Here is a 27,406-nt window from a genome sequence, read left to right on the forward strand (position 1 = left end):
CACAGAATCTGAAGCAGGCTCCAGGCTCTGAGCTGGCTGTCAGCACAGAGCCTGACGCGGGGCTCGAACCCACGAACGTGAGATCTGACCTGAGCTGAAGCCGGAGGCTTAACCGACTGAGCCACCCAGGCGCCCCTCAGGTGTTCCTTTTGAACCAATCACTGAGGACAGAGAGAGGCAGTGCTCTGATTGGCCAGGTGTGGGTCACATGCCCACTCCAACCTCAGCTGAGGGATGGGGTAAGTTATTAGGAATCAGTCCATCTATATTAATTATCAAACGCTGGGTAACAAATCACCCTAAAACTTATGGCTTAAAACAACAATCAGGGCACCTGAGTTGCTCTGTCCTTAAGTGTCTTGACTTTCAGTTTTGGCTCAGGTAATGATCTCACGGTTTGTGGGTTTGAGTCCCACTTCAGTCTCCGTACTAGTGGCATGGAGCCTACTTGGGATTATCATTAATTCTCTCTCTCTCTCTCTCTCTCTCTTTCTTTCTTTCTCTCTCTCAACCTTTCTCTCTCCCTCTCTCCCTTTCTCTCTCTCTCTCTCTCTCCCTCTCTCCCTCTCTCCCTCTCTCCCTCTCTCCCTCTCTCCCTCTCTCCCTCTCTCCCTCTCTCCTCTCTCCTCTCTCTGCCCCTCCCCTGCTGGTGCTCTCTGGCTCTCAAAAATAAATAAGCAAACTTTAAAAAACCCCAATCAATTATTTCTCACTGTCCCTGAGGTTCAAGAATCAATTATACCTTAACAAAAATTCAGGAGCAACTTAGCTATATAGTTTTAGCTTGAGGCCTCCCATGAGGTCGCAGGCCAGATGTTGTTTAGGACTGCAGTATCCACTTCCAAAGCAGCGCATTCAAAAAAAACTTTTTTATGTTTATTCATTTGAGAGAGAGAGTGTGAGCAGGGGAGGGCAGAGAGAGGAGACACAGAAACCCAGGCAGGCTCCAGGCTCTGAACTGTCAGCACGAGCCCAAGGTGGAGCTCTAACTCAAACTCTGAAACCATGACCTGGACAGAAGTCGGACACTTAACTGACTGAGCCACCCAGGCTAAAGTGGCTCATTCAAACTGGTGTTGGTCATTGACAAGAGACTACTTCCCTCCCACATGGGCCTCTCTGTAGGGTTGTTTGAGTGTCCTCACAACATGGCAGACTGGCTTCCACCAGAGTGAGCAACTGCAATCCTTTTTATGACCTGGGCTGGGCAGAAGGGGCTGGGCCGTATTCTATTGGACACACAGAACAGCTCTGACTCTGACTCAGTGTAGAAAGAGACTATACTAAGGCATGAAATCTAGGAGATGAGGATCAACAGGGAACATCTTGGAGGCTGACTCCTATGGCATCCCTCCATCTTTCCATCCCTGTTTGTTCTACTTTTCCTATGTGTAGGCTTCCTTCTCAGGCAGTGTCTCCCCAAGCAGTGACAAAATCAACAACAGCTCCAGACTTGCATTTCTGGTGACATCAGTGGGAAGAACGTATTCTTTTCCCCAAAAGTTCTGGCAAAAGTGCCAAGGCTCACTCTGACCAAATTTGTGTATATGCTTTATCCCTGAACCAATGGCTATGGTCTAGAAATACCATGCTCTGCTTGGCCAGACCTAGACCATACCCCCATCTGTAGAACTGAAGACGGAACTGGAAGCACTAGAGACTCACATAGAGTATTAAGGAGGAGTGATTCCCAAAGCATAAAGCAGGGTGTCACTACTGAATCAAGGTGAATGGTTTTGGGGCGGGAGAAACTAATGCCATTCCACCTCCCACACTTTTACTTCAACTGCACATTTTAGCACCTCTTGGCTTAGCATATTTCTCATGGAATCATCTACTTTCTTGGCCCACTTTCTGTAGTAGGTAGAATTCTAAGATGGCCCCCAGGATCCATGGTGTATGCATACCTTCTCCTAGTTATTCAAACCACCACTAATCTAGATGTCCTATAGAAGAATTCTCCAAATGTAATTAAGGCACCAAATAAATTGACCTTAAAAATGAGATGATAGTTGGTGGGCCTGACCTAATCAGGTAAGTTCTTAAATGGAATGGGATTCTTCCTGGCAAAAGAGATTCAAATTGTGAGAGAGAGTCAAGATGGGGGAGTGTCTCTGTTGCTGGCTTGGAAGATGGAGGGGGCCACATGGCAAGAAATGCAAGCAGCTTCTAGGAGCTAAGGCTGGCCCCTGGCTGACAGCCTGCAAAGAAACTGGGACGTCAGTCCTACAAATCAAGGAACTGAATTCTGCCAATGGCCCGAATGACCTTGGAAATGGATTTTCCTTCAGATCTTTCAGAGAACTCAGCCTTGATCACAGTTGTGTGATACCCTGAGCAGAAAACCCAGTCATGCAGTGCTGTACTTTTGAGCTACAGATTTGCGAATAAATGGGTATTTTAAAAAAGTTTTTATTTATTTTGAGAGAGAGAGGGGAGGGTAGAGAAAGAGGGAAAGAGAGAGAATTCCACGCAGGCTCCACACCATCAGCACAGAGCCTGACATGCAGCTCAAACTCACCATAAGATCATGACCTGAGCCGAAACCAAGGGCTGTATGCTCAACTGACAAAGCCACCCAGGAGCCCCAATGGGTATTGTTTTAAGGTGTGAAGTTTGTGGTAAATTTTAGGCAGCAACAGAAGGCAGATATACCTTGCCATGGACTCTATGATCCCTTTAGTAGGAAGCTTCTCTTGGATCTCCTTAATTCCTCCCAGTAGTACCTAAAACATAAGGTCCCTCTTCCCACAGAGAGTCTGTCACCAAATCCCAACTCCCCTGCCCTTGGGGGCCTAGCAAGGAAGCTGCTCTGCTTGGCTTTCCACAAACAGCCTATGCCCTGCCAGACCCAGGAGGGCAGCTTGACCAATCTCTGATTCCCAGGACGCAAGGACCTTTGACCAAGTCTATTGATCTGGACTTCTGGGCAAGCAGCTAGACTAACAGACGCCATGAGGGCTCTGCTGTTCCTGGGGTTCCTGCTGGGGAGCCTGGAGTCAGTGCTTTTGGTGAGGGCTATGGGAGCCAGGAGGATTGTACTGAGATGGCCCTGAGGGTCCCTATCACAGCCTTGGCCTCTGCTCATGACCTTTTGGTCCAGGTGACTAGAAGCCATGTTTGGAAAGGCAAGAATAACCCATAGAGCCCAGGGGAAGAAGAGAGACAGCTAGAACTGGTGGATATGAGGACATGGCCTTTATTTCTGGAGGAGGGGGACCTTGAGACAATGGGAAGAGGAAGGAAGGGTCTTTTGAGAAAATCCCTGCATTTCTAAGATGGGAGAGGAAGCTTAAGACTGGCATGGGATCAGAGGGAAGCTCTGACTTTCTGGAAAAATTCCCTATCTTTTTCTCTCCCCCATAGACTCTACCTTGGAAAGCCCCCAAGGAGCATAACCAGAGAGCGGATGAGCACACCGTAGGTAAGTGCCCTGGCTGTGCCTCCTAAGAGACCCTTCGGTGGGAATGAGTGTGGTGGGAAGTATGCAGATGGTCAGTTTGAGGCCCTTGGCACATGAGGAGGGATCCGGGACACTCTTCACTTTGTCCCTACTTTGGCTAGTATCCAGACCAGAGTGCCTACTATGTGTCAGGTCTTGTGACCATGGGCCCTGGGGACCCAGAGTGATAGTGAACTGTGTGCTCCATGAGGGCAGGGCTTGGGCCATATCTGAGTCCCCAGTCTAGTGCCTTCCAACCTCCTTCAGTTTCCCCAGCCTCTCATCTTCTTCTCCTTCCTTCAGTGCATCTCATAGGCATCAGTCATGCCACACAGAGGCCAGGGCCCTTGATGGACAAGAGCAGGACTCTGAAGCCCAAATACCTCTGAATTCTGGCTTCATCACTTATGTGCTGGCTGACTCTGGGCAAGTGATTTGACCTCTCCAAGCTTCAGTTTCTCCAGCCATAAGACCAGGGTGGTAATAATAAATCTCTAGGGTTGTAGAGAAGGAGAAATGAGTTGTTAATCTATGCGAGGCACTCAGCCCACAGACTGCTTCATGGTGAATGGGTAAACTAAATTAGCTTTTACTTATCAAGCTTCCTTTTAGATGGGGGATGTCTGCATCTCCCCCCTCCTCAAACCATGCCACAGCTCCCCATTGCCTTCATTCTTCCAGGCACTCAATATTTACCTTGAATTGTGAAGCCCTGGTAAGCCTTGTGTGGTGAGGCCAGGCCCAGTCCCTAAGCATGGCACCAGGGCCCCCACACCTGCCCTTGCCTGCCTCCACCTCTTCTCATCTTTCCACACCCAGCCTTACTGCTTTCCTCTCTTTTGCCTGAGCCAACCTAAGCGCCCTGCCTTTGTTTAATCACTGACCTGTGGTCTTTCTCCTCTCTGTCCATCCTATTTACATCTTAAAAGGTCTCCCCTCCTTTAATCCTGTTTCTGGCTTGGCCCTCAGCAAATGCTGCTGTACCTTTAATGACAAAGTAGCAGCTAAGGCTTATTGAGCACATACTATGTGCCAGACTCTGTGCTAAGTGTTCGATAGACATTATCTCATTTAAGCTTCACAATACTTCTCTGTACTACAGAGACTAAGTCTTGTCATTCATGGTTGTCATGTTCTATAAAGTCCCAAGAACACTGAATTAGCAAATACTGAATGACTGCTCCTAAAAGAAATATAAGTTTACGTTCCTGTGAGCTCTGGTCACATTTTCCTCAGCTGTCAATATAAAAGCTTATTTTAGGTATCATTCTATTTCAAGATATCTTATGTACTGTATTGTTGCTTCATTCATACTGAAGTGATGGCCAGCAGCACATGCCTGGATGAAGCTTTTCTCACACATAAATATTCTCTAGAATACATATCATGGCCTGCTTGCACTTAGGAACATCAGCACCATATTTGGGGGCCATTTTCAACAGTAAAATCATCTACCAGAAGCACAAAATTTCAAAAATGTGGCTCTAACTAGACCGTGAAAAGGACATGTGTTTACAGAAGTTCTGAAACAAGAAGCAGAGTATCACCTTGTTTCGCCTTAGCTGGGAATGCATGCTTCAGGTGCCTCACGTTTTCACCACTCCATGCACACCTATGAATGGCCATAAAAGCACCATGAGAATTGGTTGGGGGATTACCAATCAATTATAGCAAGAAGGCACTTTTCTAAAAACAGTAGATAGAGTAGCTAGACTGTACTGGTTGTTTTTTTTTTTAAGAATTAAAAAAAATTTTTTTAATGTCTTATTTATTTTTGAGACAGAGAGAGACAGGGCATGAGAGGGGGAGGGGCAGAGAGACAGGAAGACACAGAATCTGAAGCAGGCTCCGGGCTCTGAGCTGTTAGCACAGAGCCCAACGTGGGACTTGAACCCACAAACGTGAGATCGTGACCTGAGCTGAAGTTGGAGGTTTAACTGACTGAGCCACCCAGGTGCCCCGAATTTTTTTTTTTTTTTTTTGAGACAGCATGAGCAGGGGAGGGTCAGAGAGAGAGAGGGAGACACAGAATCTAAAGACAGGCTCCAGGCTCTGAGCTAGCTGTCAGCAAAGAGCCTCACGCAGGGCTCAAACCCACAAACTGTGAGATCATGACCTGAGCTGAAGTTGGACGCTTAACCAACTGAGTCACCCAGGTGCCCCTGTACTGTTTGGTTTTTTTTAATGTTTATTTAATTTTGAGAGAGAGAGAGAACAGGGGAGGGGCAGAGAGAGAAGGAGACACAGAATCCAAAGCAGGCTCTGGGCTCTGAGCTGTCAGCACAGAGCCTGATGCGGGGCTTGAACTTATAGACTGTGAGATCATGACCTGATCCGAAGTCAGTTGCTTAACTGACTGAGCCACTCAGGCACCCCATTAGACACAGTACTGTTTTAATAATAATGGCTGCTAGTAACATTTTTATTGTAAAAACATTAGAAATGACAGAAATGCAAAAGAAGAAAAAATTCTTCTGTAATCCACTATCTTCTAAAAAACCACTCCTACAAACTTTGGAACATGTCCTTGTAGATTTCTTTTTGATCTATATGTAAAATATATTTGTACAAAAATAGGACCACATTTGACATGCTGTTTTTTTGGGTTTGGTTTGTTTTGTTTTTAAGATCTTATTTTTAAGTAATCTCTGTGCCCAATATGGGGCTCGAACTTTCAATCCCGAGATCAAGAGTCATATGCTCTGCTGACTAAGCGAGCCAGGGGCCCCTTGACATACTGTTTCTAACTTGCTCTTTTTCATTTAAAATTATGAACACTTTTTTCTTGTTTTTTTTTTAATGTTTTATTTATTTTTGATACAGAGAGAGACAGAGCATGAAAGGGGGAGGGGCAGAGAGAGAAGGAGACATAGATCCGGAAGCAGGCTCCAGGCTCTGAGCTAGCTGTCAGCACAGAGCCCTACGCGGGGCTCGAACCCACGAACGTGAGATCTGACCTGAGCCAAAGTCAGAGGCTTAACCGACTGAGCCACCCAGGCGCCCCTCTTGTTTTTTTTTTAAACAAAAAAAAGGGGGAGGGGCAGAGAGCGAGAATGCCAAGCAGGCTCCGTGCTGTCAGTACAGAGCCTGGATACAAGGCTCAATCTCACAAACTCTGGGATCATGACCTGAGCTGAAATCAAGAGTCAACCACTTAATGGACTGAGCCTCCCAGGGGCCCCTGAACACTTTCTTGTACTAATATATCTGCATCATTTAAAGTGATTTTTAGGGGCGCCTGGCTGGCTCATTCAGTGAAGCATGTGACTCTTGATCTCAGAGTTGAAAGTTCCAGCCCCGCCCCCAAAAAAAAAGAAAAAAAAAGAAAGTTCCAGCCCCACGTTGTATGTAGAGATTGCTTAAAAATAAAAATCTTTAGAGACTCCTCGGTAGCTCAGCCAGTTGAGCATCTGACTCTTGATTTTGGCTCAGGTCATGATCCCAGGGTTGTGAGAATGAGCCACGATTCCCTCTTTCTTCCTTTGCCCCTCTTCCCTGCTCATGTGGCTCTCTGTATATTAAATAAATAAGTAAATAAAATATTTTCAAAATAAAATAAAATCTAAGGGGCACCTGGGTGGCTTGGTTGGTTAAGTGTCTGACTTTTGATTGTGTCTCAGGTCATGATCTCATGGTTGGTGAGTTCAAGCCCCATGTTGGGCTCTGTGCTGGCATTGTAGAGCCTGCTTGATATTCTCTTCCCTTTATCTCCGCCCTGTGTTCACTCTCTCTTGCTCTCTTTCTCAAAAATTAAATAAACTTAAAAAATATTTTTAATAAAAATTCTTTTAAAATAAGTAAAAGTGATTTTTATTATAAAATATGCATAACATAAAATTTACTGTCTTAATCATTTTAAAGTGTACAAGTCAGGGGTATTAAGTACACTCTATTCTTGTCATGATCTCATGGTCCATGAGTTCAAGCCCTGCAACAGGCTCTGTGCTGACAGCTTAGAGCCTGGAGCCTGTTTTGGATTCTGTGTCTCTGTCTCTCTCTGCCCCTCCGCTGTTCACATTCTGTCTCACTCTCTCCTTCAAAAATAAACATAAAAAAACAACAACAACCCTGAAACGCTTCTGCTATGTAGTTGATCCTTGAACAACAAGAAGGTCAGGGGAGCTGAGGCCCTCCCTCCTGTGTGGTAGAAAAACCATGTAGAACCTATGACTCCCCAAAACTTAACTACTAATAGCCTACTGTAGACTACTGATGGGAAGCCCACTGGTAATATAAATAGTTGATTAACACATATTTTGTATGTTAAGTGAATTATACAGTATAAAATATTCTTGCAATAAAGTAAGCTAGAGAAAAGAAAAAGTTAAAAAAAACTCATAAGGAAAATACATTTATAGTACTGTATTTATCGAAAAAAACCCACACATAAGTGGACCTGTGTGGTTCAAACTTAGGTTTTTAAGGGTCAACTATACTATTGTCATTTCACAGATGAGGAAACTAAGGCTCAGAGTGGCCAAGTGACTTCTACATTCAACACATATTTATTAGGTGGCTACTTTGTGGCAAGCACTCTTCTAGACCTGGGGGCTACAGATTGGCCCAAGGTCACACAATTAGTAGGTGGTGGAATCAGGAGTCCACACCAGCTGTCTGGCTATAGAAGTGAACCTCTTGAAGGCACAATGATCTTTTCAAGGGTCTGTTTTCCAACCAGGCCCTGAGGGGTGGCACCTGGGCGGGGAAGGGGGGGGTGTATGGGAAACATCATCAGGGAGTGCGTTATCTCTGCAGTTCTCACTGTCACTGGGGAGCCCTGCTACTTCCCCTTCCAGTACAACCGGCAACTATACCACACATGCATCCACAAGGGCCGGCCTGGCCCCCGGCCCTGGTAAGACTACCCAGAGGGATTGGAGCAGGGGCCTGTGGGAGGTGGATTCTGCCCATCCTTCTGCCCAAGGAACTCTGGGAACTCTGAGAAAGGGGGCTCTGATAGGGAAAGGTGGGCCAGTCCCCTGGGCAGAGCAGGGAAGCTTCATCTCTTTCTATAGGTGTGCTACCAGCCCGAACTTCAAGCAGGACCAGCAATGGGCATACTGCCTGGAGCCCAAGAAAGTGAAAGGTGATACACACAGCCTTTGGGGTAGCTCAAGGCCCTCTCCTTCCCACTAGTTACTCCACTGGGTATCATCAGTGCTTACACACTAGTATTCTGAGATCCTTCCAGACCTGTCCAGACCCTTCCCTTCTTCCAGAGGGAGAAGTTCTAGAAAGTAGCTTCATTTTGCAGGTGGGTAAACTAAGGCATGGAAACTTGGAGTGCCAAGGTCACAGGACAAGCAAGTTTGGGTAGGGACTTGTCTCCCATGACCCAGGCTCTCTGACTCAGGCTCCCCACTCTTCCTCCCACTGTGCCCATCTCTCAGACCACTGCAGCAAACACAGCCCCTGCCAGAACGGAGGGACATGTATGAACATGCTAAAAGGCCCACATTGCATCTGTTCAGAACATTTCACTGGGAAGCACTGCCAGAGAGGTAAGGAGATGGTGAAGCCAAGGGACAGGATGCCAGGAAAAACAGGGGCAGTCCTGGGCCTACTGAAGAGGCCTCTGGATCCCCACAGACTCGGCATGATCCTGGCCTCTCCTGAGACCACTGCCCTCTCCCCATTTTTCCCCAGAGAAGTGCTTTGAGCCTCAGCTTCTCCAGTTCTTCCATGAGAAAGAAATATGGCATAGGCTTGAGCCGGCGGGTGTGGCCAAGTGCCAGTGTAAGGGTCCTGATGCCCATTGCAAGCAGCTGGCCAGCCAGGGTGAGTGGATGGGTCAGGAATTGGCCTGGAGAGGAGGAAGGCAAAGGTTTGGAGGAGAAGCTATTAGGCAACAGGCGGTGTGCCCAAAGAAAGGGGCATTTTCTGTGGGGCCTTTGGGCCCGAGGTGTTTCAATGTGCTCCATCTCCCAGTCTGCCACACCAACCCGTGCCTCAACGGGGGTAGCTGCCTAGAGGCGGAGGGCCACCGCCTGTGCCGTTGCCCGGCGGGCTACGCAGGACGCATCTGCGACGTAGGTGAGTAGGGATCTAGGAGGATGCAGAAGCTCCGCCCCCAGGTAAGAAGGACTCCGGGAGAGGAACTAGGGAGAATGGGGAAAGCGGCTGAGAGGGCGGTGGGAAACCATAGCAGCTCTTGGCTGCAAGGAGCCACCTCTCCCCTCAGACACTGAGGCGCAATGTTACAACGGCCGTGGGCTTGACTACCGCGGCGCAGCCGAGACTGCACTCTCGGGCGCCCGGTGTCAGCCGTGGGCCTCAGAGGCCACCTACCGGAACGTGACTGCAGAGCAAGCACAGAACTGGGGATTGGGCGACCATGCCTTCTGCAGGTGCGCTGGGTGGGGCGAGCAGGGCGGCCCCCCACCCCCACCCCAGGGCCCTCTGGGGCTCCTCACCCTTTAACAGCGCCCCCTTCGGTCTTTATAGGAACCCGGACAATGACACCCGCCCGTGGTGCTTCGTGTGGAGCCGCGACCGGCTGAGCTGGGAATATTGCCGCCTGGCACGTTGCCAAGCCCCAGTCCTAGAGGCTCCTCAGATTCTGCCTCCAACCCAAGTCCCTTCGCACCCGGACTTTCTCCTGCCCTCGCTCTCAGCACTGCAGAAGCCTCAGCCCCCGACCCCAGGTAGTTGGGAAGTGGTGGGAAGTCAGAGGACGCGCGGCGAACTACCTTCCAGCCCTCGGTGGGTCTCCCAGCGCTGAGCCTGGGCTCCTCCCACAGCCTTGGGTGCGACGCCGGAGCAGCCCATTCCCCTGCCGAGTGTCAGCTGCGGACAGCGGCTCCGGAAACGGCTGTCCTCGCTGAGCCGAGTGGTTGGGGGACTGGTGGCTCTGCCTGGGGCGCACCCCTACATCGCCGCGTTGTACTGGCGCCACAATTTCTGCGCGGGCAACCTCATCGCTTCCTGCTGGGTGCTGACCGCGGCGCACTGCCTGCAGAACCGGCGAGTCCTGGCGCGCCTGTCGCCCTGCCCGGGACTCCTGCTCCTCTCTCTTCCGAGCCCAGATTCCGTCAACACCCGAACCCATGCCCTACCTCTCTCTCACCCTTCCCCAGCGCCCCAGGAGGAAGCTGAAACCCAGCAAGGGACTCGGGAGCAGGAAGCCTGTGGCCGGCTCTGAGCGCGCACCCCCTCCGCCCGCAGGCCCGCGCCGGAGGAGCTGAAGGTGGTGCTCGGTCAGGACCGCCATAACCAGAGCTGTGAGCAGTGCCAGACGCTGGCCGTGCGCTCCTACCGCCTGCACGAGGCCTTCTCGCCCATCACCTACCAGCACGACCTGGGTGCGGGGGCGCCAGGGGAAAGGGGAGGGGAGGGCTCGAAGTCCCAGCATCTGGGTCTCACCCTCGTCCTCGCCTGGGTTAGCCCTGCTGCGCCTGCAGGAAAGAGAGGACGGCCACTGCGCGCTCCTGTCGCCTTTCATTCAGCCAGTGTGCCTGCCGAGCAGCGCTGCCCGCACAGCTGAGACCGAGGCCGCGCCCTGCGAGGTGGCCGGCTGGGGCCATCAGTTTGAGGGTAGGCAGAACGGCTAGGGGCGGCAGGGACACCTCTGGCCACCGGTGTGGGCAAGAGAAATTCTCAGCTTTGGTACCATTCGGGACAGGTGGCCCTGACCTGGTGGGCTGGGAAGATTTGCAGGGCTCTTGTGTCTTCTGCCAAGTCCTGGGCTTCACTGCTGGGGGCGGGAAGGGGAGGTCCCCATGGCTCCTAAGAGATACAGAGAGAATCACACTTTCTCTTGATTACTTCTGGGCACTGCGATGCAAGCACTAACAAGGATACCGGCCTCATGCAGGAGCAGCTGGTTGGCTAGTTGGGAATCGTTGTTCAGAGACATTGGGTGGGAAGTGGGAGTGGGGTTTCAAAGCACTTCTGCTCCGCTCTTCATTCAAATCCCGGCTTCTCTCTGGAAATGGTGTTAACAGCAACTCTTCTCCTCATGGGCTTGCTGCAATAGAGGCCAATTAGTGGGGAGTGAGCAGAGTCGCTAGAGGTATGAGAAAGGCATTCTCGGTTTGCAGGGGCAGGGAAATATTCCAGCTTCCTGCAGGAAGCACAGGTGCCGCTCATCCCTCCCCAGCGCTGCTCTGCCCCAGATGTGCACGGAGTGTCTTTTACTACCGGCATGCTCTGCGCTGGCTTCCTAGAGGGCGGCACCGACGCGTGCCAGGTGAGGCCTTGGGCACGCTTGGCGCCCTTCTCCACCCCATCAAGCGCAGACTCTAGACCAAGGGCGCTGAGCCACGTGTCCCCGACCCAGGGTGACTCCGGGGGCCCGCTCGTGTGTGAGGACAAGGCCGCAGAGCACCCGCTCGTCCTGCGAGGCATCGTCAGCTGGGGTTCCGGTTGTGGTGACCGCTACAAGCCAGGTGTGTACACAGACGTGGCCAGCTACCTGGCCTGGATCCAGGAGCACACCAATTCCTGACCATCCAGGGACTCGCCTTTCCCTCCTGGGGGATTCTGGAATGGAAGGGTGGCTGGTGCATAATCATGGATAGCAAAGGTTGCATTTGATTCCTCTCAGCATGCCAGCAGGCAACAGGCATAGAGTAGGCACTGAATAAAGTGCTTCTGAAAATGCGTGAGAGGCATAGTTCTTCAGGGCGTCTGATGGGAAATGCCAAGACGGTAAACTGGTGCACTTCTCCATACTTCTCAGGAAACAGGATCTGTTAAGATCTTAAACAAGATATACATTGGTGTCCAACTGATGTTTTTTGAGCTGTACTGTGTACCAAGTCCTGAGCAGGGTGACTCCATATATCTATCTCTTGTATGAAACTAACTTAAGAACATTTGAAGTTTATAGAACAGAGGTTCTTAACCTCTACTACATTAGAATTATCTGGGGAGCTTTTTGAACCTATGCCTGAGATCTACTTCACATCAATTAGATCTGTAGGGAGGGGGTGTGGGTGTTGGTGTGTTTTTAAAACTCCCCAGGTGATTCCAGGTGCAGTCTAGGCCGAGAACCATGGTTAGAAAAGCTTCACATTAAAACAGTGGTGTAGACTCTTAGAGCTGGCAATGTGGAAGACACCCAACTTCCACTAGAGCAGTGGGGCTCAAATTGTGCCTGGACCACCAGTAGCCACATCATAAGGGAACTTGTTAGAGATGCATATTCTCTGGCTACCTCCCATACTACTGAATCAGAACCTCTTGAGTTGGGACCTAGCAATCTGTTTGTAAGATTTCCAGGAGATACTGATGTTCCTCACATTGAACTAAACTGGGGATTCTGGCAGGTTGAATGGTTACCAAGTCTCAGAGGTCTAGCTGTCCAGACTTGCTCTCTTTCTTTTTGTTCTTATACCCAGGTTTACACTATGCTTAGTGAGCCATTTATGTTGGTTTTTCAAGGGTTATACAGATTGATGCGATTTTATCTTTCAGGCTAACTTTACATATGCCTAAGATACGAACTTCTCCCCCTCACCCCATGTACACATTCTCCAGCATTCATAGCATCTCTGTGACATCACCATGCCTCAGTGTCACAGCCCCGCCCAGACATGCCTCACAGTGCCAGACACGTGGATCAGCCGGATATCCCTTAAGAGTGCAAGGTTAGGGGCACACTCTGAGCCGGAATGGGCGACTGGAAAGGCTATATCAGTGCGGTGCTGCGGGACCAGCGTATTGATGACATGGCCATCGTGGGCCACTCGGACAATCGTTGTGTGTGGGCATCGCGCCCTGGGGGCCTTCTAGCTGCCATATCACCACAGGAGGTGGGTGTGCTCACAGGGCCTGACCGGCGCACCTTCTTGCAGGCGGGCTTGAGCGTGGCAGGCCGCCGCTGCTGTGTCATCCGAGACCACCTGCTGTCTGAGGGAGATGGTGTTCTGGACGCTCGCGCTAAGGGGCTGGATGGGCGTGCTATCTGCGTGGGCCACACCCCACGAGTGCTCCTGGTGCTCATGGGCCGCCGGGGTGTGCATGGGGGCATCCTCAACAGGACAGTGCACGAGCTGATCAATGGGCTACGCAAGCAGGGCACATAGTACAGCTAGGCCACCAGCGACTGTGTCAAAATAAACTGCTGTGCATGGCCCGCTCACCCTGCGTTTGCGTGTCGGGCAGTTGCAGATGAGGACACCAGCTTACCAAAAGATTCTTGCAAAGAGGCTACCTGATGGGGCTGGGATTTTGAGTTCAGAGGCTTCCCAGCCTCCTGTACCCTAGACCTGGCCCTGCTATCCACAAGTGCCCTGCAGAGGCCTCTGGCCTGACTTCTCAGAGTCCTTTCCCAAGAAAACTTTCCACACGTCTGTGCAGGACAAACTGTAAAAGTAGTCCTTCCCACACCTTTCCCCAGGTGAAGCCCAGCCAGACCCTGTGGGGACAGGGAGTCAGGCTGGAGGCCAGTGTACTTCTCACCCCCTCTGCTTGGCAGAAGGAAGCCTTTTCAAGTGTGAGTGGGTGATGGAGTATGGGTGGTAGCTTGGAGGGCAACTCTGGGGCTCCTGGGTTCTTGCATCTCCTCCCACATACCCCAAAGGGAGTGGGAGAAGAACGCATGGCCAAGACCATCACAACCAGGTCTGGGCCCTACAGCCTTCTGCCCCCTTAGAGTTCAGAGCCCCCAGAGGACTTCCTAGACGAGAAGGAGGAACTTAGGCATCCCCTACCCCTTGACCTACACTCTGTAGCCCTCAGCTCCAGGGGCCTTATGGAAAAGGAGGAATTGAAAAGCTTGGATGGATAGTGTTTATTTTTGAGATGGGGGAGGAGCAGAGAGAGGAGGAGACACATAATCTGAAACAGGTTCCAGGCTCCAAGCTGTCACCACACAGGGGCTTGAACCCACAAACCGTGAGATCATGACCTGAGCTGTAGTCCGATGCTCAGCCAACTGAGCCACCCAGGTGGCTTGAAAAGCTTGGATGGGTTTAAATGAGGCCTGGTTTATTGCCCAAAGGTAGAGAACAAAGGTGGCCCACTATCTGCTGGGGCCCAGAGCATGGCCTCTTTTGCCCATCTTCACCTTCCCTGTCCCCTCCCTCAGTATCCTCGGACAAGCCCAGGCCTGTCACTTGTTTTCTGGAACATTAATCTTATCCCAGAAAAGGGAAGTGAGGTGGGAGGGGGGGTGTCCAGAGGCAGGGAAAGACCAGAGGAAGTCAGCTGGGTGGGGTGGGTGGGGATAGTACAGAGAGCCCTTCTTACACTTGCCTTGGGACTGACCCCAGGACCTAGGGGGAACTCCCAGGTGCCTGAATCGGGTTGGATTCATTAAGGCAGGGTTAAGTGGATTGTGGGGGTGAGCTTTCAGAAAACAGTGCTGCTGAACCCCAAGCCATGGTCTAGCCCCATTCCCCAGATGGAAAGGAAACAGACTTGTAAATGCATGAGAATTTAATTCTTTTTCATCACCCAGTATTGGGAAAGGGGCTTGTAGCGGTGCCACAGAGCAATTGGGTGAGGGTAAGGAGACTGGAAAATAGAGAAAGGAAGGCGACAGGGAGGGGTGAGAACTCAGCCAGTGACTCAGGCACCCACATCTATGTACAACCAAACAGCTGCAGGTCTTGTCCTCAGACCCACCCTTACTCCTGCTCCACCTTGACTTGTGTGTTCAGGAGAACCAAGCACAGGCCTCCAAACAAGGCCTCCTGGTGGGCAAAGGACTCAAAATCATACCCAGGTAGCCTGTAGCCTGTAGCCTGCAGCCTGCAGAGCTCCCCACAGGTGCCTCAGCTCACACATGCAGGCTGACACACAGTCTCACCAAACATGCCCACACGAGCACACACTGACTCTCAGTCACACAAGCCCAGACCTCTGAGGACCTGCACAAGGACAAGCCCATGCCCAGAGTACAGACACACTCCTCTGCCCTTCTACAGTGGGCACCAGGCACAGGTCCTTCCCTGCCCCGCGCGGCAGTCTGGGCTGGAGGCTAGAGGCGAGTGGCATTGTGTTGAGCAGGCAGTGCCAGGCGGGGGGAGGGTGTGGCAGGAGGCAGCTCCTCCAGGAAGACCCTGGCAGGCAGTGGGGGCGAGCGGGGCTCAGGCCTGGCACAGCACAAAGTGGCACGGGTGATGAGACGGTCCAGGGGCTTCAAGGAGTGCATCCAATGGGGCAGGAAGTCCCATGTCTGCAGCCACTTGGGCAGGTGTCTGGGGCTGCGATTCTGCAGGACATTGACGAGCACCACAAAGGCCAGCAAGGCCCCAAATGGTGCACCCACCCCTGCCATGGCCCGCCAGCCTGCCATGGAGATGCCAAACACCAGCGAGGGCAGTAACAAGAAGCACAGGAGGAGATAGAGGACAGCAAACCAGCGGTACGTGGCAGTGCGTTTGCCCAGCGCCTTGGCCATGCGGATTGGCAGGCGTGTGCAGGGCACTGGATACCACAGCAGGATGCCCGAGATGTTGAAGAAGAAGTGGCAGAGGGCAATCTGTAGAGAAGAGGGCAGAGGGGCTAAAGGTGGGCATGGGCTCAGGCTCCCTGTCATGCCAGTAGAGATAGATAATAGGAGCCTGGCCTGGCCTGGGCAGCAGGAAAGTCACAAGAAAGCAGATGTGCTCCAGGCAAAATACTGAACCACTCCCGGACCAGACAGTAAATAAACGTTGCCCTAACTCTATACACTTTTCCTGCTGACCCCTCTCGCAAATTCCCCAGCAGATTCTGCCCAAACTCAGCAGCAAAAAGACTCATTCTAGTTTCTGGCTCAGCCGCTCTGTCCTTACTGATCTGAGACCTGGCCCCAATTTCAGGCTTGTCATTACTTCTTTGCTCCCCTTCTTTGCCATCTGTCCCCCTACTTGTCCTTGATCCCTCATGATGGGCCAGCCCCCCTCTTGCTGCACCCCCTCTTCAGAGTGCAAATCCCACTCACTGTCATTGGTGTGATTATCTGAATAATGTCTACCCATTCGATGCTAAGGTTTTGGGGGTGGTACCAGGTCTACTTTGGCCCATATGGTTTCCGAAAGAGCCTGGCATGGTGGGCAGCCCCTAGCAGGCAGCCAAAAACTCTTGTCCCACCCTGAGCCAGGTGCCACGCCCCAGCCCCAGCCCTGTCTTGCCCCTGGCAGTCACCCTTCTAGGCACACCTGGAAGGCGCTGGACAGCTTCTCCCTGGGGCTGGCCAGTGCAGCCAGAATGGCCGTGGTGGTAGTGCCAATGTTGGAGCCCAGTGTGAGGGGGTAGGCCCGCTCGATGCTGATCACACCCAAGCCTGGGGTCAGACAGAGAAGATAGATTCTCCTTAGCCCCCTCCTTCAGCCCTTTCCCTGCCAGCCCACCCTGCCCTACCATGGGCACTCACCGATGAGGGGGGTGATGGCTGAGGTGAACACAGAACTGCTCTGGACAACGAAGGTCATGCCAGCTCCCACCACCATGGCAAAGTAGCCTGTGGCCCAGGTGAAGGGGGCGGGGAAGTCTACGAGGACACCCCCGACCCAGAAGGTCAGAAGGTGGGCATTGGGAGAGTAGCCAGGACCTTTCTTAGGGAGGAGGTATTGGATGCCAGCTTCCAATTAGGGCCTTGTCTGTCCCCTGCTCAACTGCAGTGGCTTCTACTTGTAGCCCTCGTACACGGTATCAGCTACCAAAGCTGCTGACAAGCCATCCCTGGCCCCTGGCCCTCTGGCGGACTTTGTCGCTCACTTCTCTAAGCTCCCATAGATGTACCTTATTCCAGCATTTGTTAGGCAGCCTTTGCCAGTGCCAGGCAGTGTCCCAAAAGCTTGAAATGCAGTTTAAAATGAAAATCAGGTGGTGTCACTCCCCTGCCCCAATCCATAATCCAAAAGTGCCCCCATTGCCCTTAAAAAGTCCTGGCTCTGAGCACAGGCTGGGGAGACCCCGTGACCAGCTCCACCCTGTTACCTTACTGACCTCTCCCTGCCTGGCTAACTCTTCAGACACATCTGACTCCTCCTCCTCACTTAGGCCTCCTCACAGAGGCCACCAACTGCCCCTCAAAAGCAGCTTCTTCTACACTCTATATTTGTCATTTTTTATTTCTTCTCGGCAGTATCTTCTCTGTCTGAATGTATCCCCACTCAGTTGTTAATTTTTCACCATACATCCGTCTCCCCCTCTGGCCTGTGAGCCACCCCCCTCCCTGCCACCCGAGGGTGGGATCCATTTCTGGGGCTCACCTCTGTATCTTTTGCACTAAACCATGCTTGGGCACACGGATTTCATGAGCATTTGTTGCATGAATCGGTGGCCTCTGAGGAGCTATTTAGAGCCACCTGCTAGAATGGAGCTGCAGCCAGAGGCAGCCATAGATTCCCCAGCCTCCAGCACCTCAGGGGCCTCAGCAATCACCGGACCCAACCTCTTCTTTGTTCACAGGGAGAAACTGAGGCTCAGAGATGGCAGGGCTTTACCCAGATCACAAAAGTGGGTCTTTGTGAGATTTGGAAGGGCCTATCCTGGGGCCTGCACACCCAGTTCCTCGGGGCTCACCAGTGTTGATAACCTTCTGAATGACCTTGGCCACTTGGCCCTTAAGCAGAGAGTTGAGCATCTTGACGAGGAGGATGAGGCAGGTGCATAGGAGCACCAGGGAGCCGGCCAGCAGAATGAGCCCCACAGCCAAGTCAGGAAGCCCTGTGTCCACGAAGATGTGGTTGCCTGGCAGAAGAGGTGTCAGGCTGCTGAGAGCTGAACCCCCACAGCCAGTTCCCTGCATCCCACCTTTACTGCCCCCTTTGGAATGGAGTCTCAGGCCCCACTTCAGGCTACTTCAGCCTCAATAGCAGGGCCTAACCCAAGCCCAAGAGCTGGGCTGGTTGACAGCTGGCTTTCCCAAGGCTGGTAGCAGCTGTGGCCAGGTTGGGGACAGCCCTTCGTCTACCCGGCTCTGCCCCTGCCATTCCAAACATCTCCCATGATGCAGGCACTCACATTTCTCCATGGTGGCATTTCCAAGAGTCCAGCTGGTATTGACCTCTGCCCTGGGCCTGGGGGTGGGAACCTAGATGAAGAGGAGAGTGACTTAGAATTTAGGAAAATGCAGCAGAGGTTGGGGATAAGGTGGGGGTTAGGGAGAGGTAGGGGATGGGGGTATAGAAGTGGGCCTCCTGGCTACATGTCCTTGGACAGCTTGCTTGTCTTCTTTGAGCCTGTCTCCTCAGCTGGGGAGATGGGGGTGAAAACACCTGCCACACAAGAATCTGACCATGGTCAGCCCTCTGAATATACTGTGCTATCACTCTGCTGATCTGGCTCTCACTGGAGCCTGCAGCCTCCTGATCCAGTGGCTTCTTGTCCTTGTTTTCTTCCACATCTCCTTGGCATTGGGTGCTACTGACCATGGCCCTCCTTCTGAAAACTCCACTTCCCCATCCTTTATCACTAGTCCCTCTCTTAGTGCCCCCCACCTCCCCAGCACCTGTGCCCCATCCTTTCCCCTGAGGCACCATCAGCCCAAGCTCCATTGTCCCCTTGCTCAAATCCTTATGGGGGATGTTGGGGTGCAGGGAGTGGGGGGACCACGGGTGGGCAGAAGTCCAGGCCCCACCCTTCCTCCACCCCCCACCTACTTTCAGTGAAGTGAGGGGAGCTTCCAGAGAGGCCCCCCAATTCAGAGAACCCAGAGCCAGGCAGGTAGCCTCAATGAGGGGCTCAGACTAAGTGTGGAGGTGGTGGGGGAGTGTGTGTTAGGGCTCTAGGGGCAGCAGCCACTCAGGCCCAGGCCTCTGTCACCATCCAGAGACGCAGCCCAGCTTGGCCAAATGGCCCAATTCTATAAGAGAAACTACATCCTGGGAGGGCCACTAATTTGCAACCTCATTGGATTGAGGAATTATTTTTTCTTAAATGCAACTGGGATGCCTTACCTTTCCCTCAGGATCCCAGGACTAGGCTTAGATGGGGAGAAACCACAAAGGAGGAACTTTGTGAGCCCTTTGGAGCCTCAGGAACAGGCAATTACTCCCTGGGCCCCAGACAAAGCACAAGAGCTACAACTTAACCTTATTCACATTCTGCCTCCTCTGGGAGCTGATAGGGGCCCTGGTCCATTCCCCAGGGGGTTCTGCCTCCCATCCCCTCCCCCAACCTCCCCTGTGCTGAGGGTAGCGTCTCAGGTGGGGGACTGGCACTTCAGTGTTGCACCTCCTTTATTCCAAACGGTGTCATTTATGACATATATGATAGTAAGAAATATTTCTGGTGCCTGGCTTTAAATCAGGTTTATTTTAGTGGTATGTGCTGCTGTGAGTGGGGCACTGTGCTCATCTGTGCTCCAGCTGGTTGCACCAGGGCCCTGGGGCACCCTCAAACCCAGGCCAGAAGTGCAAACTGAGAAACCAGGAGAGAATACCCTCTGTTGGGCTCTGTAGGAAAAGCAGGCTGGGTAAGTGATGGGAGAGAGCCATGTGTTTGCTGTCCAGCAGATCTGAGCAAGCCCTGTTTCTTAATACCAACTACCGGGGGCAAGTCATGCCACCTCTCTGTACCTGTTGAAAGCAGGATAGCAAAAGAGCTGTTATAAAGGTTACTGGAGAAAATGTGGGTGAAGTGCTCTCTGCAGGCTTATCCCATAACACGACTTCAAAAAATTGTGCCTCCTAATAAGGATTAGACCTTCTCCATCCCTGGGTCCATTTAGGATTGCATGGTGGGAAGGGTGTGTGTATATATGTGTTTGTGTGAGATTGACTTCCTAGGTCAGGATCAATGGCTCCTGCAGGTGTGCCTGAGGATCCTGGCCCTTTTGGGGAGGACCTTGGGGGACCAGCCTGGAACCCTGGGAGGCAGATGACCCCTGAGACGAAGGCGTATCTGACCAACCTGTGCCCCACTGACCTGACTGGGACCATGAGTCTCTTAAGGGAGGAACTTCACTGGGGTCCCGCTTAGGGCTGGCTATGTCAGGGCAGGGCAAGACTCAGGGCTAAGTAAGACCTTTAGGGTTTTGAACCTTGACCTTCCTGTGTGGGGTTGTGTGGCTATGGCTGAGCTCACAGGGAGAATCCAGAGACTGTAAAGGGCAAGAGAGAAGTAGGGGGGTGGGGAGGCCAGAGAGTGGGTAGACTGCACAGTCAGGCTGGGGGTGGGTACTTGGGGAGGGAAGGGAGCAGGCCCAGAGTTTCCTTGTCAAGAAGGTAGGAGCTCTAGCCTAGATAAGGAACTGGGCAGCCCAGGGTCTGGGACACACCCCTAGATGTGCCCATCCTGCCCTGGCCTGGGGGGTGTGGTGGGGTTGGGAAGAACAGAATAAATGAGCACCAGGCAGCCTGAAGCTGAGACCTCAGCTGAGCCACTCCAGCTAAGTGATGCTGGAACAAACACTTAACCTCTCTGGAACTCAGTTTCCTTCCCTGCAGCATGAGGTCTGTGAAGCTGCCCGCCTCTTCCCAAGAGACTAGTTTTGAGGAACCCGAAGAGAGTTAGGATTTAAGTTCCTGTAGGGACACCCCAAATTAAGGAGGCACCTCTGAGAGTAAGCTCACAGAAGACTGTGAATCAGGCTCCAGGAATCCTTCCCCTGGAGAGAAACACACAAAATGTGGGCCTGTGCTGTTGTTCAGCCTGCGGGGTGAGGGGAGCTCTAGGGTCTTTGTTTTTCCTGGAAGCAGAAATCACTGTGCCAGCAGCGCCGTCTGGTGGCAAAGAGGAGAACTCCTTTTTAGAGCAGCACCTATTACCAGGGAGCAGTCTCTGGGTGGCTGTGGTCACCTGGTGGCATTCAGGCCTGGTGGGCAGAGCGGGGAATAGACACATACAGTGGAACACCAGACTGGCTTCTGGAAGAGCCAGCGAGATGGAGGTTCAGAAGCATGGGCTCCAGATTCCACCAGGATTTTCATCCTACCTCAATGGCATGGACCTGGGCAAGCCTCTCTGAGCCTCGTTTCCTCAACTGTAAAATGGGAAAGTGATAAATCCTGCCTCCCCATGGCAAGTCTTCAAAGGATGCTTGTTTTAAACCAGGTGAGTATGGTTGAAAATCCATAGTGTGAATACATAAGAAGGTAATTTTCTAGGACAGTGTTAGGTCCCTGGAGTGTCAAGAGGTGTAGGAACACCAAAACTGTCCCTGGGTTTTCTTCTACCATCTCAGATTCCCAGTACTGTCTTTGATGACTTGGTTCCTTGGAGACTGGTTTGGGTAAGGTTGGGTCCAGTTTGGTGAAAGCTGGAGGCCATGAGGACAGGTTGGAAGGGAGACTCAGTGGCCAAAGGAGAAATGCAAGTCTTTGGTGCAGGAGAAACCACCAGCACACATGGCAAGAGCAAGCACATGGCTGTGGAACCATGTTCCACAGGATCTGACCTAGAGAGAGGGTGAGAGTGGGGAGCTCGGATCCTACCCCTCAGCTACTCTCCAAGCCAGGGAAATCCCATCTGGATGCTGCTCTTAAAGAGAAGTCCTCCTGGGAGAGCTGCGATGAGAAACCAGTGCTCAGGCAAGGGGCCTCAGGAGCAGCGAGGCCAGCCCCTGCCCAGTGAACTTGAGTGGGTTACTTCACATCAGTCGGCCTCAGGCCCCGTTTGTGGAAGATGGGATATGCATGTCCAGCTCGCCGGCATTTTGTGGGGATTCCGTCAGGGCAGGCTGGTGTATGTATTACAAGGGGAGACCTGCTGAATGCAGCTGCAGGTGGGCAACAGGGATTTCAGAGCAGGCGAGGAACTCCACAGCTCAGGACCTCCCTTCCATGGCTTGTCTTTTTGTGAAGATCAAACCGTGTGATTTCTCTGTCATCCAGATTCTGCTATGAAGTAGAGAGGATTTGGGCAATTCAGAGAGCTTAGAGAGGCCCCAGAGGGCTGGTGAGAAGGTGGCACTGTGTTAGAGGGGTCACAAAGCCAGTGTAAGAGCTGCCCGTATGGGCTTTTTGATGTCAGACTGCATTGAACACTCAGAAGGGCTGAAGCAGAGCTGTGTACCGCTCAGATACAAAGAAGCCTCCTAGGGCAGGGTTGAAAGGATGTTCTCTGTTCACGCTGGGATAAAGGGCCAGTAACACCAAGCAGTAAGTAGGAAGGATGAGGAGGACAGGCTGTGCTGAGCCTTTGGCTTCGGCTTTCCTTATATCTTGTTCCAAATGGAGTTGCTTCTTGTATGTGATAATTATGGAGAAGCAAATACTGTGGATTACAGTTTTAATGAAGCATTTCCTTTTTTATGGCTGAGTGAGAAAGTGTTCTAATTGCCTGCTTCCTTGTTAGCCTGGTGTAATGGCAGGTCCACAAGTTTCAATCACTATCTTCATTCTGGGCAGTAGAAATGGTGCCAAAGGACAAGCAGACACATGCCTGTGGTGTCTCCAGGGCGAGGAACCCCGATGTGGGCACAGTTGGCTGTTGTGTCTCCAGTGTGGTCTTCATATGGCCCTCTTGTCTTGGTCCTGTTTGTCCAGCTTTCCCAGGAATCCTTCTCCACCTTCCCCACCCCTTACCCCATTACCTGGCCCCCAAACAGGGCAGAACTGAATCATAGTCTCCTTGGTAACCTAGTGGGGAGGAGAGAGCCCCAGACTGCCTGGCCTGCACACAGGGCCAACACAGAACTTGTTGAAACATAGGCATGGCGTGCCCCCGCTTACCCCACTGGAAGAGTTTTTTAGAGTCTAGGGAAGGGCTGAATACTTTGTAGCTCTAATATGTTCCCAGTTGGTACAGATGCTGCTGGTCTATACTTTGAGAACCACTGGGCAAGACTGATTACATGCTGACTCTAGTTGATTGGTAATAGCTGCCTAAAGCCAGTGTGAGACTGGAAGGAATCAGCACAGTATTACTTGGGGCCAGACCTGAGACTCACCTCCATGGGGTCTGGGCCGCACCAGATCCGGATGAGACTATGGTTTCTCAGGGACTCGTCACCGGTGGCAATGCTGGTAATCACAGACTTGTCCAGCTGTGAGCAAGATGTGGGGTGGGGAGAGTGAGAGAAGGGTCCTTACTATCCCCCAGTTCCCACTCCATCCCAACCTTGCCCCCACCTGGATGATGAGCTTGGTGAAGGGTTCTGTGATGATCTTGAGCAGGTCAGGGGCATCACGGCCACCACGGATGTTGAAGGAGGCAACCACCAGTCCAGTAACATGGTGCAGGTACCCAGTGGCAGCCTCCAGGGGCAGCAGGACCAGAACTGACAGCCAGTTAAAGCAGTCGTGCACCGTGGCCCCCGCGAAGGCCCTGGGCAGGGAGGCCACATTGCAGGGCAGGCCTGAGCCAGGATGCACTTATACTGGGGGCTCCTGGCCCCTGGGACCACCCTCCCCTGACAAACACAGGCCCCTCACCACTCTACCCCCTCACCGCCGGAAGTCAGTCCTGTCCCCCGCCTGCATCAAGGCCACAATGGTGTTGGTCACAGAGGTGCCAATGTTGGAGCCCATGATGATGGGGATAGCAGAGCTCACCTCCAGCACTGGTAGAAGAGAGGACCTCCTGACTAACTATGTGAGAGCCACTCAGCTCCTGCCCCCACAACACATCCCTCTAGACTCACTACCACATCCCAGCCCCCACTGGGCAGTCCCGCCATGATGCTGCCCAGCCTTGGTGTCACAGGTACATATGGGCACATGCTAGATGTGTGCATGGATGTGAACAGATGCACTGTATGCATGCTTATGTATATGAGGGCGCATGTCCTGTGTGCAAATGAATATCTGTGATTGTGTGTGCGCAGGTACATGAGTGTGATGGTTAGTGTCATGTGTCAGCTTGGCTAGACTATAGTACTCAGCCATTCAACCCACCACCAGTCCAGATGTTGCCGTGAAGGTATTCTGCAGATGTGAATCGCCTCTACAACCAGCTGACTTTAAGTAAAGGGGATTATCCTTGATCATCTGAGTGGGCCTCATCCAATGAGTTCAAAGGCCTTAAGAGCAAAATTGAGGCTACCCAGTATTGGCTTCTGCCCAGGAGCTCCAGTCTGCCCTTCCCCATAGCCTGCCCCACAGCTTTTGGCCTTGGTTAGCCAGCCTCACAGTCATGTAAACCAATTCCTTGCAATAAATCATATGTATATCTCTAGCAGGTTCCTCTTCTGTGACTGATGGAATAAGGAACTGTGTGGTAATGTGAAGCTGAGCCTTCCTGGGGCTGTACTCCCCATTTGCCACCTTTTCCAGATCTTAGGGCACCCCTCCTGGCTGAGAATCCTGGCCCTGCCTTGGAAGACAGAGCGATTGATGCAGGAGCCCTGCCCTTTGCCTTTAGCTCCCTGTCCCCACTCCTTCCCCTGGCCTCCCAGCCCTGACACACCACCTTGGCCCCCATCCACATACCCAGCCCCATGCTCTTTCCCTAGCCCTGGTGAGCCAACTCACAGCCAGAGGAGACCATGCTGACAATGATGGATGTGGAGGTGCTGGAGCTCTGCACCAGCACTGTCACCAGGATCCCCACCACCAGCCCTGCCACTGGGTTGGACAGGATGGCATTGTCCTTGAAGATGTCGCCAGCCACCTTCCCTGGGGAGCATGAGCCAGTGTTGCCTGATGCCCTTCACGAACCCTGCCCCGATCCCCTCCTCTGGCCCTACCTCCAGCCAGCTGGAAGGCAGAGCTGAGCACGTCCAGGGAGCAGACGAAGAGGTAGAGAAAGGTGAGCATCAGTGGCACCTTGAGGAGTGTCATGCCAGCCCGGCGCAGCTTCTGGGCCAGCCCAGGCTCTGGAGATGGGCCAGCCGTGAGCACAGGGGCCAGGGTCTAGGGCACTGACTGCTGACGCTCCTGCTGTCCACCCCCTTCCCAGGCCCACCTGGCTTCTGCTCCTCTTCCAGGGCCAGCTTGGCAGGCAGCGGGTCATGGCACTCCAGAACTTCCCCACAGGGGCAGCTGTGCTCAGTAAGGGCCACAGTGCCAAGGCTGGGGAAGGCATAGGCAGAGGTTCCTGGGATCCTGTGCAGGACTGGGGAGGGAGGCTGGTCAGGAGTTCCCAGAAGCCCTGGGACAGGCTGGGTTGGCTGGGGGTGGAGGAAAGGCAGAGGGATGGAGACCTCACCAGGGATGTGAGCAACTCTGGGCACACAGGGCCAGGGACGGGAGCAGCACTCACCCTGAGGGCTGGGCACATAGGCAAAGGCCGTCCCACGCATCATGTGTCCCCCTCGTACTGGGAGTGGGGAGACAGCCGGGCTCCCCAGCCTCTCTCCATAGGACATCATCCTGAGCACACACAGTGGGGCCACAGAGACACTGAATGACAACTACTGTGTCCTGGAAACTTACACATACTCACGTACCCACCTCTCGACATCCATACCTGCATACTTACATGCACAAACACCCATGGCTTGTGATCCCAAAGACACACTCAGTGAAGTACACCATCCACCCCCACATATACTCAGAGATGCACAATCAGGTGCTCAGCCAAGATTCATTTATTCATTCATTCAGCAAGTATTGATTGAGCATCTATTCTATCCCAGGCACTGAGCTAGATGATGGGTTACAGTGATGATTAAATAAGTACAAGGACAACTCCTGCCCCCTAAAAGCTCAAAGTCTTGTGGGGATATAGACATCAATGAAATAATCCCTCAAATAGATGACAAGTGTCAATGGGGACAATGTGTTCTAATGACAGATATAGGTGCCACCAGAGTGCCCCGTGGCAGGGGGTGGACTCTTGAGGGAGGAGAGAGACAGATGATTAGGCTGAGATGAAGCAGAAGTAGGAGTTCCCAGATGGAGAGGGAGAAGGGCATGTGCGCAGGAGCCCGGGCTGGAAGGAGAGGAGAGTGCCTGCAGCTGGAGGGGCCAGGGAACATGTGTGCTGGCAGAGGTTGCAGATGTGGGCCCAGGCTGCACATGCAGGAGGAGTTTGGACCCGTCCTGAGAGCAGAGAAGAGCCATGGACACCTGCTTGCTCATGGAGCCAGCTGGACATGCACTCAGGGGAGGGTCCCAAGTTCCTGGGCTCCCCTGACACATGAACTTCTTTCCCCATCCACCTCTATCCCTGCCAAATGGCCTTTCTTTCATGAATGAGTCTCAGACCATGACTGGTTTAGGTAAGGAGCTTTCCCCTTGCTATCCCCAAGTCTGGGAAGACCTTGGCTTGCTTTAAGCACTCCCTCAACTGTGCTAGGAGTTCTTGGTTGTTGGGGTAGGAGTCTCAATCTGCACTAGCAGCCCATACCCCCCACACCTCTATAATGTCCCAAGGGGCCTTGGCTGTTGGTAGGCGGGTGGGAGCTAACCTGAATTCCAAGCCCTGGAAGAGCATGAGTCCTTTTTACTTTGGGGGAGGAAGGCAGGCTGGACCAAGACTGTGAGATGTTATGGGTGCAGGAAGGGGAAGCACAATTAGGACAGAGGTGAGGGAGTGGGAGTGATAGGCTATTTCCTTCTAAACTTGGGGATGAGTTTGGGACAGGGAAGCCCTGGGCTTACCTTGGGATTCTGTTTCAGCTCCTGCTCAGCTGCTTAAGGAAGCCCCAGGGGCCTGAGGAAGAGCTAGGACCCTCCTCTTTATACCCTTGGGTCAAGGGCAAAGTCCTCAAACCCTAGCTGCCCTCCCTCTGTTCCCCGATTAACCTTACTTCTGAGATTCCTTCCAGTTAATTACTAATCGTCAGCTCTGCTGGGGGAGTCTGTGGTCAGGCTTTCCCTTCCCCTACACAGAAACTTAAGCTGAAAGAGACAGAAACTCAGGGCACAGACGCATCTCCTGTCCCCCAGCCAGAGACCCTGATGCCACTCAAGCACCTTGTTCCCAGGGCTCCCAAAAAGATTTCATGGCTCCAGCTCCTTCCCCTCATTCTTGGCCTGACAGGACACCCCATAGAGTGACCCAATCATCCTGTAGCCTTGCCATGCATCTGGATGTCCATGAGTCTCTCTGCAGGTCTTTGGCAACTTTTGAATGAAAGGGAACATGTGACAGAGGAAGTGATAAAAGAGAAACCCAGAAAGGCTGCATAGTATTGAGTCAGGGAGGGTCTCCAGTGTCTGACTACAAATCCAGGATGCATCTGAGAGAATGGCGAGA

General features: G+C 52.5%; 3 protein-coding genes and 1 long non-coding RNA gene across 10 annotated transcripts; 2 read left to right on the top strand and 2 right to left on the bottom strand.

The window, feature by feature from the left end:
* The first annotated feature begins 2,948 nt into the window (after positions 1 to 2,948).
* Positions 2,949 to 12,045, top strand: F12 (coagulation factor XII). 6 transcript variants are annotated; one of them, XM_029942757.1, is made up of 14 exons: positions 2,949 to 3,011; positions 3,367 to 3,424; positions 8,198 to 8,297; positions 8,458 to 8,528; positions 8,833 to 8,943; positions 9,089 to 9,220; positions 9,371 to 9,475; positions 9,624 to 9,789; positions 9,887 to 10,086; positions 10,183 to 10,405; positions 10,607 to 10,743; positions 10,826 to 10,975; positions 11,482 to 11,630; positions 11,721 to 12,045. In XM_029942757.1, exons 1-14 carry the CDS (start codon positions 2,955 to 2,957, stop codon positions 11,886 to 11,888), a joined length of 1,827 nt encoding a protein of 608 aa, XP_029798617.1. In that variant the 5' UTR covers positions 2,949 to 2,954; the 3' UTR covers positions 11,889 to 12,045. The 6 variants fall into 6 exon arrangements, with proteins under 6 accessions (XP_029798617.1, XP_029798614.1, XP_029798615.1 ...); XM_029942754.1 differs by having other exon boundaries at positions 9,089 to 9,475; XM_029942755.1 differs by having other exon boundaries at positions 11,482 to 12,045.
* On the bottom strand, positions 7,790 to 10,645 carry LOC115294757. The gene is made up of 2 exons (XR_003910125.1): positions 10,132 to 10,645; positions 7,790 to 9,245 (listed from the first exon to the last, which is right to left on the bottom strand). It is a non-coding gene; the product is annotated as an uncharacterized LOC115294757 (long non-coding RNA).
* Positions 12,046 to 12,868: 823 nt separating the features above from the next.
* Positions 12,869 to 13,526, top strand: PFN3 (profilin 3). Its single transcript, XM_029942762.1, has one exon. The coding sequence runs from the start codon at positions 13,057 to 13,059 to the stop codon at positions 13,468 to 13,470; it is 414 nt and encodes a 137-aa protein (XP_029798622.1). The 5' UTR covers positions 12,869 to 13,056; the 3' UTR covers positions 13,471 to 13,526.
* Positions 13,527 to 14,806: 1,280 nt separating this feature from the next.
* On the bottom strand, positions 14,807 to 26,855 carry SLC34A1 (solute carrier family 34 member 1). Of its 2 annotated transcripts, XM_029942759.1 has the most exons (13): positions 26,809 to 26,855; positions 25,466 to 25,575; positions 25,169 to 25,318; positions 24,951 to 25,079; positions 24,736 to 24,879; positions 23,714 to 23,825; positions 23,395 to 23,590; positions 23,214 to 23,309; positions 18,344 to 18,413; positions 17,903 to 18,070; positions 16,749 to 16,865; positions 16,534 to 16,658; positions 14,807 to 15,872 (listed from the first exon to the last, which is right to left on the bottom strand). In XM_029942759.1, the coding sequence occupies exons 2-13, from the start codon at positions 25,572 to 25,574 to the stop codon at positions 15,369 to 15,371; spliced, it is 1,920 nt and encodes a 639-aa protein (XP_029798619.1). In that variant the 5' UTR covers position 25,575; positions 26,809 to 26,855; the 3' UTR covers positions 14,807 to 15,368. The 2 variants fall into 2 exon arrangements, with proteins under 2 accessions (XP_029798619.1, XP_029798621.1); XM_029942761.1 differs by lacking the exon at positions 24,736 to 24,879.
* Positions 26,856 to 27,406: the final 551 nt, after the last annotated feature.

This window comes from Suricata suricatta, chromosome 6 (genome assembly GCF_006229205.1).
Source record: "Suricata suricatta isolate VVHF042 chromosome 6, meerkat_22Aug2017_6uvM2_HiC, whole genome shotgun sequence".
NCBI lineage: Eukaryota > Metazoa > Chordata > Mammalia > Carnivora > Herpestidae > Suricata > Suricata suricatta.